Source organism: Vigna unguiculata, chromosome 6, assembly GCF_037176805.1.
Source record: "Vigna unguiculata cultivar grain cowpea cultivar isolate G323 ecotype 2 chromosome 6, ASM3717680v1, whole genome shotgun sequence".
Classification (NCBI taxonomy): domain Eukaryota; kingdom Viridiplantae; phylum Streptophyta; class Magnoliopsida; order Fabales; family Fabaceae; genus Vigna; species Vigna unguiculata.
Window position 1 is genome coordinate 44784833 of NC_140797.1, and position 12222 is coordinate 44797054.

The window sequence follows — 12222 nt, forward strand, 5'->3', positions numbered from 1 at the left end:
TGAAAAAAAGTGAAAGATTGAGGTGAAAATTTGAGATAAAAAAAGGGCTAAGAATGAAATAAAGGTACAAAAAATAAAAATAAAAGAAAAAGAGAATGTCACTGAAGAATAATATTTCAGTTCACAGATATTAACATAATTAATACTGTTACAAATATAAATAATTTATCTTTTATTGATAATATATATATATATATATATATATATATATATATATATATATATATATATATATATTATCATTCAATTCTTAAGATCGATCAAGTTAAAAGAAGGTCATTTAATATTTCTATAATGTTAAGATCCGTATAATTAACATTCGGTAATAAAATGATAAAAATTGTGACGGGCATTTGGTCTAGTGGTATGATTCTCGCTTAGGGTGCGAGAGGTCCCGAGTTCAATTCTCGGAATGCCCCTTATTTCTATAAGGTTTTTACTTTTGTTTTTGAACTATATTTCCTTCGTATATCTATTTTATTGTGAAATAAAAGTTTATATGTTTGTTTTTAATATGTTAATATTACATTTTTATTTTAATTATCTCACTGTTCATACTTTTTTATAATTCAATACTTTACTTCAAAATATTGAAAATCAGTTTGTAGATCACTATTAACCCCAATAGTATAATCAGAATATTAATTAAGACAATAGAATTAACCATTGTTTCAGCATATATTTGTTCTTTTCAAACTTAATTGCAAGCATTTTAAGATGCAACAATACATTAAATTCAACTAAACAAAATTATAATTAAAGTGATTAAATATTTAATTCTAATCGTTTAAACAAAATAAAACTAAAATTATTATGATAGTATTTTCATCTATAAGGTAGAACCAATTTTATACTAAAATACTATAAGATTACGTGAATTTTTATTAACGTTCGTTTTCGATTTCAACAAATAAGTTTAACTAATTATTTTAATGAAGTAATTTATTTCTTTAAGAATTTAGATTGCTTTGTAATGAAATGTTTTGTTTGGATACAAAAATTAAAAAGCATTTCAAATGCAAGCATTTTTTTGAAAGATTTCAATAAGATAAATTAGTAGAAATTCAAATACCCTCAAAATAGGTGAAATTTGAAATTCTTCTCACTCAACCTCACATTCTAGACTCTTTGGTAGGCCCGATGACACAAACGGAGCCGACTATTCAAACGGGTCCGACGACCCAAATAGGCTCAACGATCCAGACGGGTCCGACGATCCAAACGGGTCTAATGACCCGAATGGGCTTGACGATCCAGATGGGTCCGACGACCCAGACGGGCTCAACAACCCAAACGGGCCCGATGACCTAAATGGGCTTGATGATCCAGACGGGCTCGTCCGTTGACCCAAACGGGCCCGATGACCCGGACGAGCCTTATGACCAGAACGGGTCCGACGACCCAGAATGGCCCGACGACTTGGACGGGGCAAACTATCTGGACAAGACCAATGATCTAACGGGCCCGACAATCCAGACGGGTCCGATAACCCGAACGGACCCGACGATCCAGATGGGCCTGACAACCCGGATGAGCCTGACGACCCAAACGGGCCCTACGACACGGACTGCCCGACGACCCAAACAGGCCCTTCCAAACCTTCGGGTCCGACGACCCGGAGGGGCCCGACAACCTGGACGAGTTCGACGACCTAGACGAGCCCGACAACCCGGACGAACCCTTCCAAACCGTCAAGCCCGACGATCTAGACGAACCCGACGACATGGATGGTCCCAACGACACAGATGAGTTTGACGACTCAGACGGGTCAAACTATCCGGACGAGCCCGACGACCCAGACGGGCCCGACGGTTTGGAAGGCTCGTTTGAGTCATCGGACCCGTCCAGGTCGTTGGCCTGTCTAGGTCGTCGAGCCTGTCTAGGTCGTCGGACCTGTCCGGGTCGTCAGACCCGTCCGTGTCGTCGGGCCCTTCTTGATCGTCGAGTTTCCAAATTTATCATGAACTCAAAACATAATTAAGCCTAAAATAAATATTGTTAAAATTAAATTTTATCTCACAATAAATTCAGTTGTTTTTTTCAAACAAGAAATTGAAATGTAAGGTATTTTAATTTCCTTATCCAAACAAATTATTTAAAAAATGAATGGAATTTAATTGCAAACAATTCAAATGCAAATCATTTAATTTTTAAGTATTGTTGAAATGCTTCATCCAAACACAATGTCAGTCTTTTTTGGTTTGAAGTACTTATTTTTTGTACAGTACTATCTTATTTTAATTAGTTGAAATTTAGTATTATTTTTTTAGATATATATATATATATAATATTTATTATTATTATTATTATTTATTATTATTATTATTATTATTATTATTATTATTATTATTATTATTATTATTATTATTATTATTCTATGTTTGAGTGTTAGGAAGCAATATAAATCATATTTGAATAAAAGAGAAAGAGAGAAATAACCTACAAATTGAATTGTGGTGTAGTAAGTATTTAATGCAGATAATTGAAGTAGATAGATAATTAATTTCTCCTAATTTTTTTCTTTTTCAAAATAATAATATTTAAATTTGAAATGTTGCAATTTTAAAATTAATAAAAAATAAAATAGTTAAGAAAACAGAAATAAGAATGGAAACATGAAATGTATAAAAAAGAACTAAAACAAAACTTGGGGCATTCCGAGAATCGAACTCGGGACCTCTCGCACCCAAAGCGAGAATCATACCACTAGACCAAATGCCCTCGTCTCTTAATCACGAATTTTTATATATATGATGATACATTTCCATATAACTTTTTCAGTTTGAAAACCGTAGCTTGTGTTTTTGCAAGGGTAAGAAGTCTGAAGTTTAAGACGTCAACGATTAGGAATAATGTCAAGAATATAATTTATATGTTAATAATTTTGATAAACTAAATTATATAGAGGATATATAATTTTGTTGTAAAAGTGTACTGGGGAGAATTGTGTAAAAGAAATGATAATATTAGATTGTAATAGTCATCCTTATTATGCTATTATAAATCGTCATTATTTGGAATCAAAATCAAAATTGATATTACATTTAGCCCTTATGAACATGAAAAAACCAAACTTGAAATTATTACAAAAATTGATAGATTTTTAATATAAAGGATAGTCATTAAACGTGCTCTCTATTTAAACCCTCAGGTTATAATTAGAAACATACTATTAAATTCTACTGTGACCACAATGCATATGAGCTAACGAGACGGATAGGAAAAACTGTGTAATTTTCATTATAAAATGTGATAGCAATTTTTGTGCCTAAAAACTGAAAACTAACATGCTATTCCTCCTCTGAGCTTGGGAAGCCAGAATAATGCATATTTCATTGCTCTTGACCACTTATATAACGAAACCCATTACCACAAAATACATTGCATAAACATTAAGTCATTGCATGTTGAAGCCAATGCACTCACATGGGACTGGTCGTTAAGTTCAGTTTCTCTAGTAAATATTAATTTCAAAGCACAACAATGTCAATCGCAACTCAAATTCGAACCGGTGATAAACAAAGCAAAGAATGCAAATGAGAACCAGTAACCTCCTTACCTCAAAACAGCTGGAACAATATCTAAGGGCTTATCTCATATCAACTGTGATCATGCAGCAGCTACTACTGCATAGACACAGAAAGTGTATTGTTCTTATCTAATTTAAATTTGAAGAACTACCGAAAGAACTGAGTCCAAAATTGCCATTAGGACGACAAATTTTGTTTCCCGGCAAAAGGGTTATACGTTAACACATTAAACACATTCATTTTCAGTTCAGGAGCCCTAGGATTGTATCATTTGCTATTAAAATAATGAGGGGGTAGTGCTCCAGGATCAAGCTCCCAGAAGCCTCTCAGATTGCCACCATGTTCTTCTGATAGTTTAAAGGCAGGGATTTGGTGGGAGAACCTGAGCAACTCTTTCCAAAATATTTTCATGGTCCTAGCTGATCGTGCATTTGAGTTGCCCTTAAAAACTGACTTATAACCACTTACCAACTCCAAAGGTACAACATCCATCCACAAATCATTTTCTCCAACAACTTCCACTATGTCATACTTCAAATTTTCCAGATCAGAACGTTTTATTTTAGTCGTCCAATTCTTGTACAGTGCCCAAATTTCGCCTTTCCTTGGAAAAATTTCATATTCCTTCTTACTGTCAGCAATAGTCTGCACCTGATGTGAAATAGAACGGGTGTTAGTATAAGTGTAGGGACCGGCGCCTTTGATTTTAAATCTGCCAATGGAAATAAGCATGTCTTTATCTTCCCATCTGACACAGTTCTCTGGTATCCAGCAGTTAGTAAGATAAGTAACTTGCAACTCAAATTCTGGTCTGATCCTAATCTTCTTAATCTGACCATAGTATTTTGGTAGTCCATCCTCATCCCCATAAAATGCCCAAATCTGACCAACCTGAAACTTTTCTATGGACCTCCCAGCATCAAAATTATAGAACTCAGGATCTGGAATTTCAAAAGCATCTGTGGCTGAGAATGAAGAATCACTACCAGTATGTTCAATGGGATCCTTGCTTTCCTTTGAAGATTTGTTTCTTTCCAAATTAAGCTTTGTAGTAGATGCATCTACCTCCCTGGAAAATTTCGACATATCCGAAGACCTTGTGCCATTCCCACTAGATGGCCAATGCCCGATATTTACATCCAAATTTCCAGAAACATCAATTTCCTCAATATTCCTTGGCAGGGATACAGGATCAAGTTCCCAAGACCCTACAGGAACACCAACTCTTTCCTGACCAGTCATTTTAAAAGATGGAATCCTGTGAGAGAATCTGAATAACTCGGTTGATGGAATTTGAATGGTACGCTTGCCTCCATCCAGTTGAGAGAATAGAGATGTAAAACCTTTCAATTTACCCAAGTACGCAACAACTACTCCCACACCTTCAATGTAATCTGATAAGATTTCGACAAATTCAAAATCATACTGCTTATGAGACTCTGCATCCATATGCCATTTGATATCCCAATTTTTGAAAAGAGCCCACGTTTCTCCCTTTCTAGGATATACGTTATACCTACTGCGGCCAATCTTTTCACAAACAATAAGATGAGAGAACATCAATGGATCTTCGGTACTTTCTGTATTACCAAGTCTATGTTTCCCACAAGCAACTGGCAATTGCTCATTTATCCAGTGGATTTCATCTTTCTCTTCCGCATCTGGTTCAAACCATGTTATTCGCAACTTGAATCCAGGAGAGAGAACTTTTCTGATTAAAGCATAGAATCGAGGCATACCATCTACAGTATCGTAAATAGCCCAAATCTGCCCAGCAGCAAAAGACCCCTCTTTCTTGTCTTTGTCAAAGTCACTGAATTCTGCATCTGGATAAATAAACTCAACTGGTTGATCTGCTGATTTCAAGGGTGAATGCTCTGAAGTTTTGTCTGTGTTCGAGCTACCCACTGCCTCTTTTTCCCTCACCTCCTTAAGCTCCTCTTTTATATTTTGAACGCCCTCTTCAGAATAAAAGTTCTGCTTCCCCTTAACCTGTTGCTGATCTTTCTTATCAGCAGCCAAACCATTTTGTTCATTAATTATAGCTGCCTCTTCATGCTCCTCTTCATCAGCAACAGATGGAGATCCACTCCCTTCATCATCACTCACATTTTCCTTGTAGGAAACCTGATGCTTTTGCCGCGTAGATCTACGTGGATTCTCTTCTCTGTGGGTAGAAAAACCAGGAACAGCATCATTGTCAAAGCGAACCTCTTCTTCAGATTCAGAATCAGTACTGCCCACAGATTCAGAACTTTCACTGGATTCAGCTGCCCGCTTTCTCCTTCTCTTTCCATTTGGCTTTATAGGGTCATCCACAGTATGGCGTTTTTTTTTGTGTGATTCAGTATTTGATCTGTGAGTATGCACATTACCTCGAGATCCAACACCAACATTGAAAGCACCATGATTCTGACTATGGTTCTGCACACCAAAAGCTTGCTGAGTTGAATTAGTTGCTGGTACTGTATTTTGCATACGAACATCATTTGCAATGAAGGGCCTATTGCAATGTTGACAGCGAAGAGATCTGTTTAAAACTTCCAGAAAATACTCATATCTAACAAAACAAAATGAGCACATGGTCCAAAAAGTACGGCGGCCACCATTGGGCCCCTGATGAGATGTCTGCCTAGACTGTTGTTGCTGATGAGGATTTAAGTTTGTAAAAATGGGTCTAACAGTGGTTTGCATCACAGGATTAAAATTCATCTGAACATTCTGCTGATGATGAGATGGCATGGTAGCTCTGTTCATTGGAGCCCTGTGCAGATTCATGTCAAGCCTAGATCGTTTTTCTCTATCTAAAAGAACTCTTTGAGCTTCCCCAATGAGCTTAAAAGCAGCTTCTGCACCAGAAAACTTGTTTTTGTCAGGATGAAGTTGGAGGGCAAACTTTCTGTATTGCTTCTTAATTGTTGTATCATTAGCCGTCAGATCAATTTGAAGAATTTTATACCAGTCCATCTCATTGCCTAACAATTTCTGCTCAGCAAAGCAATGCACATCACAGACAATAAGCATTTGATTAATATTCTCCAAATCAGGATATAGCTGCTGTGCCTTAAGAACAAATTTTCGAGCCCCATTGAAATCTTTGTTTTGCATTCTCTCTTCAGCAATTTCCTTGGCCCTTACGGCCTCTTCTTTATTGCACTCCATCAAAAATTCAGATTTCACAACCTGAAAGTGAGTGCTATGACCAAGCACACTGATACCAAGCTACATTTAATTTGTAGCTCTTAGGAGAACAGGCTAGCAAAATGCAAGTGCAAATTGTGAACAAACCTCCAAGACCCCACCAGTCCCCGAAGAGATTACAGTCTACACATTCAGATTGACCCTGCAAATATTGTATAACATGCAATTATAAGATCCCATGTAAAAAATCTTAAAAATGGAGTTGTTGATATCACAAACTAATTTCTAAACATAAAATTATTGCATCAGTAGATGGACCACCAGATCTTTCAATTTACTAGGAAAACAGTAGCGGAAATACTATAGGTAAGGTATCCAAGACACCGTTTTCAGATGACCATAGTTTTATTTGTGTGAACTTGTCACACAAAACAAACAGAAGATAAGGTGCTTTCTTCAAATTCTCCTCCCCCTAGTTCCGTGTAGCTTTCTTTTTCATTATTTTTGGAGAAGTTAGCATAGGCATAAATAACATACAACCAAATGAAATGTAAAGACAGCTGTAGAAATACTTCCATGAACCCAGGGTAGGTTCTTCTAATCATAATACTTAGCTTGAAGTCTGATTCTCAATTTCTCACAGCCAACAGAGATGGTTTTCTAAAACAATTCACACTAATCAACACTAGTCTGAAAATTCCCACTAATCAACAATCAAATTATCATCTAAAATCTACTTTTGAAAATTCTTTCCAATATGAGTGTTTTAGAAACCATACAACAGAAACAACTCTTAATTCCAGTACTCTACTCAAGGGAAAAATTTTTGGAAAATAGAAATGCGTTCAAGGATCAAATAAATTTAAGAAAGCAGTAAGTAAACAAGGTCCAAGCTTCACTAAGGCTCTAGAAAACACAAAATCGGAATAGGAACTAAGACTCTAGAAAACACAAAATCCGAATAGGAACGGATATGGCAGATACAGGAAGATACAACAAATTTACGAAGAGTCTACAAATGTACCATGATATGAAAATTTTTCGAAGAAATAACAAATTATAATAAGTAAGGAATATAACAGAACTAAAAACAATAAAATTAGCATGCACTATAAAATTAACTTTAAAACAATATAAATCTAAAGAGAGAATCAATATTTTAAAAGTCATCATACATTATACACAAAAAATCATTCTAACATATTATATAAATGTTCTCATTTTGTAAATTATCATGATATTTGCATTTACGTTGGCCAGAGATTTTTTGAAATATGTAAAATGCGATTAGGAGTATTTGAAGTACCAAGCAACAAATATGCATTCCACCACAAGCTTGAAATAACTGCACTTTGTTGCGTATGGTTGAAGCATACCTGCTCCGAATAGCACTCTCCCTCGCTAAACTTCCACTAATGAACAAAATTCTTCTTGTTCAAATACAACATACAAAATTAGCCCTATAAATGCTGATAATTTGTGAACCTGCACCATAAAAATCAGAAAATAAATAAAACCCGGATATTAGAAAAAGATTACTGTGCCATAGCCCCTTCTTTATTTGAAAAATCCCTCACAGCAACAAACAGAAGCAGCATTCAAACACAAAAGGAGAATAACAGCAAAAAACCCTAATTTATTCCAAAGTTAACGAAGTACACAGAATTAAGGAATCATTTATTTCAAAACAAAACACAGAAGCTTGAACAAACCCTTTTCCAGACTAAATAAATAAATAAATAAATAAATAAATAAATAAACAAACTTTACAGTAAGGCACTCATTGCTTTTTAATGCACTCAACAATTTTGAATATGCATATGGAGAAAAAATGATTAAAACCCTATATTTGAAAAACCATGAAATTCAAAGTAAAAAAAAAAAAAAAAAAGACAAGGTTTTAGAGATGAAGCGGTGCACAGACCTGGTAGTGTAATTGAGAGTTGAGAGAAGAGAGCAAGGATGGCGCACCAAAATAAAGGAACAAACTTCAAACCTGCTCTTAGTGGAACCCCAAACTAATAGTATGATTGTTTATTGTTAGAATTGCATTCTTCTCCAACTGCCCCTTCAATTTTTAGTTTCCAGTGTTGTTTCCTCTGTAATTTACTTAATTTGCAGGGGTTCTCTCCCTTTGACCCTGAATATTGTTGATCTAACGGATCACATCTTTTTTCTCAGGGACACTTTGGTACATTCACAATAATAGATTTTTTTCACCTCACAAAATTTGTATGAATTACCATGGTTCAAAATTGGTATAGAAAACAGTTGCAGTTATTTAAATAGTATAATTTTAAAAATTAAAAATATATAATTTTATTATCTATACTTACTATTATTTAAAAGGAAATTCTATTTTTATTGTATGCATATCTTTTTTACTTTTATTTTTTAAATTAATTTTTTAAATTAAAAAATAATTTTGTTAAATTTATCTTGATAACGGTTTTTAAATTTTAATTAATTTATTATTTGATTGATTTTAAATTTAGTTATTTTAATTATATTATCTTTTTGTTGAATATATTTTTTGTCCTTTTAATTTTCAGTAAAATTTGTATTAGTCATTAAAAATTTAAACCACTTTAATTTTCATTGACATAAACACAGACGTTATCGCAACTTTGTATGTACTTTTTATATATGTGTGATATTATATTAGTATGTGATGATATTATAATGTTATTAAGTTAATATATAAAATAAAATTATATTTATTAAAAATAAAGTGAAATATATAAAAAAATATGAGAGAATAACTGTTGATAAATGAAAAGAAACAAAAATAAACGATTTTATAAAAGTTTGTAAAAATAACGGTCAATTTTTAAAAATTTAATACATAATTATATTTTAAAAGGTAAAATTTGTATTTTGAAATGTGGATATAAAAGAATGAATATTCTTTATATATTGTTATATATGGTTATAAATGCATATAAATGCGTGAAATCAATCATTTAAATTAAATTAATTATAAATTTCTCTCAAAAAGGTGAGGAACAAAAATATATTTAATAAAAAATTATAAAATTTTGTTTTATATAATTTTTATTTAGTTTGTAAATACTTTTTTATTATTGGTAATTATTTTAATTAAAAAAACAATACAATTTTTAAATAAATGTTGAATTTTAAAAATATCACTTAATTTGTGTATCAAGTTACTTTGGCTGAACTGTATTAGATTACCTTAGCTAAGATGTATCATATTTTATATCTAAAGCTCACCAAGTTATTAGACGGGATGTATCAGACCCACCTTTATTGAGAGGTATGAGATATTCAATGAAAAATGGAAGGAGTTTGGAAAACAATCATATATTTGGTCAATATATGTTGGGATCGTCTTCGCCGATAACTCAAGTTCAACACAAACTGAGATGTGCAAAACTTCCACAATACATTAGTCCTCCATTCTCATAGTAAACACAATGTAACAAGAGTCCTTACATTGAACTTAGGTGAGGACGACATGTATTGGAAAGTTGCACTCCTTATTATATTGTTATCCTATTGTGTCGAGATATATTGGTGGAGATTTTCACGAGTTGAGTGTATTAGGAAGTAACGTGTTTGATTGTGCTAAAATGCATCGAGACAAGATATATTGGGAAACAACTTTTTGATTAGGCTTAAATGCACCAAGAATAAGATATATTGGGAAGCGACTTGCTTGTTTAAGTTGAAATGCACAAAGGTTGAAAGTATGTGCTCCCAATATAGTTCCTTCCATTACATAATTTAATGTAAATAAACCACACTGGCTATGATATGTGAGGTTCCAAAATGTTCTTCAAAATGTAATGCCAAATAGTCATGTTGGTTGAGATGTATTCACCCTCTTATGTCGAGATGTACCAAACTCATTTTGGTTGAAAAATATCACATCTTTCATGGAAAATAAGGAAGGAACTTGAGAAACAATTATATTTATTACCTAAATGTACTAGGATCATCTTTGACAATAACTGTGAGTTCAACACAAATTAAGATGTGCAAGTCATCTAAATAAAAGACAACAAAAAATGTAGACAAGAATGGTAACAAACATATTATGTAAAACAAAAAATGGTATAAAATTTGACTATAACATTTTCATCATTTCAATTCAAAACATTTTAATATTACTAAAATAAAAGATGATAATGATATTTTGACCAACTTTTTTTGATCTACTTTTTATCCATCATTCACTCAAATTACCTTTCAATTATGCATTTTGATTGTTTTTAATGGTGTAATATGATGATGTAAGAATGATAAATTAAAATAGTATCAAAATATAATTATCCAATAAAAAAATTAAATCAACGAAAAATAAATAAATATGAGAATGAAAAATATAACAATACCGAAGATGGAAGCGAGCTTCAATAATACCATTCCACTTTTGATGATAAAAAATGGTAGGTAGATTGATGAACACAAACTCGCGGAAAAAAAAACAACTATATACTTTATTGTTTTTACCATTATGAATGTATTTAAATTGACTTTAAAATTCATAATTCTTATTAAACTCTCACGTTTTTTTGACTTTACACATCCTCTCTTTTTATATACATATATGTGAGCTCACGCGAGAGTACATGTGATGTGAAAATACACCATTTCAATATTATCGAATAAAAAAATTAATAGAAGCAAATCTTTCGTGAAAAAATACATGCTTTTAGAATTACAACTTGTTTAAAGATATAGTTTAGTTTTATTTCTAATGTAATAATTTTGATACTGAATAACTCCTTTTTATATATATATATATATATATATATATATATATAATCTTATATCACTATTTCACACAATATAAAGAAAATTAATTTTACTTTTTCACAATATAAAGAAGATTATTTTCACTTTTTCACATAAACGAAATAATCATAATTGAATCGTTACATATGAAAAAACATTATACAACACTTATATATATATATATATATATATATATATATATATATTATACTAGAAAAAATACATATATTTGAACTAAAATCAATAAATAATATATAATTGTTAAAATTAAAAAAATATAAATAAAAAGTAAGTTTTTAAAATAATTGTTAAATTTTTTTTAAATATCGATCAAAAATAAACTATTTATAAAATAAATAATTTTTAAAATAATAATTAAGAATAAAATTGAAATAATAAAATTTGAAAACAAAATTTTATTTCTTTAAATTTTGTTATAGATATATTATTTATGTATTTCGATCTAAATATTATTTTTGTTTTACCTAAATTAACGACACATATTTGACATTATGAACCCCTTAGTTAAGACACAAAAGTCATTATTATTTATGTCAACTAAATCTGTTAGTATCACAAAAGTAAAAATATTTGCTGAGACAAATAAAATATAAAATTATTTTTATTTTCTTTTCTCACTTTTTAAATGAAAGATTTTTCATCGCATAATTTGCATAGATATTTGTATTTTTTTAAGTTGCATTTCGTTAAGAAGATCACAAATAAAACATATAAAACAATATTGGTATATTAATCGTGAGTTATTTTTCATTCTCATACTTTTCGGTTA

The 12222-nt window shown here is 31.7% G+C and overlaps 1 protein-coding gene and 2 non-coding genes across 4 annotated transcripts; 1 reads left to right on the forward strand and 2 right to left on the reverse strand.

The window, feature by feature from the left end:
- Positions 1-347: 347 nt before the first annotated feature.
- Positions 348-419, forward strand: TRNAP-AGG (transfer RNA proline (anticodon AGG)). The gene has a single exon. It is a non-coding gene; the product is annotated as a tRNA-Pro (tRNA).
- Positions 420-2649: 2230 nt separating this feature from the next.
- On the reverse strand, positions 2650-2721 carry TRNAP-UGG (transfer RNA proline (anticodon UGG)). The gene has a single exon. It is a non-coding gene; the product is annotated as a tRNA-Pro (tRNA).
- An 810-nt stretch (positions 2722-3531) lies between these two features.
- On the reverse strand, positions 3532-8763 carry LOC114187756 (uncharacterized). 2 transcript variants are annotated; one of them, XM_028076111.2, is made up of 3 exons: positions 8596-8763; positions 8048-8156; positions 3532-6873 (listed from the first exon to the last, which is right to left on the reverse strand). In XM_028076111.2, exon 3 carries the CDS (start codon positions 6690-6692, stop codon positions 3798-3800), a length of 2895 nt encoding a protein of 964 aa, XP_027931912.1. In that variant the 5' UTR covers positions 6693-6873; positions 8048-8156; positions 8596-8763; the 3' UTR covers positions 3532-3797. The 2 variants fall into 2 exon arrangements, with proteins under 2 accessions (XP_027931912.1, XP_027931911.1); XM_028076110.2 differs by having other exon boundaries at positions 7978-8156.
- Positions 8764-12222: the final 3459 nt, after the last annotated feature.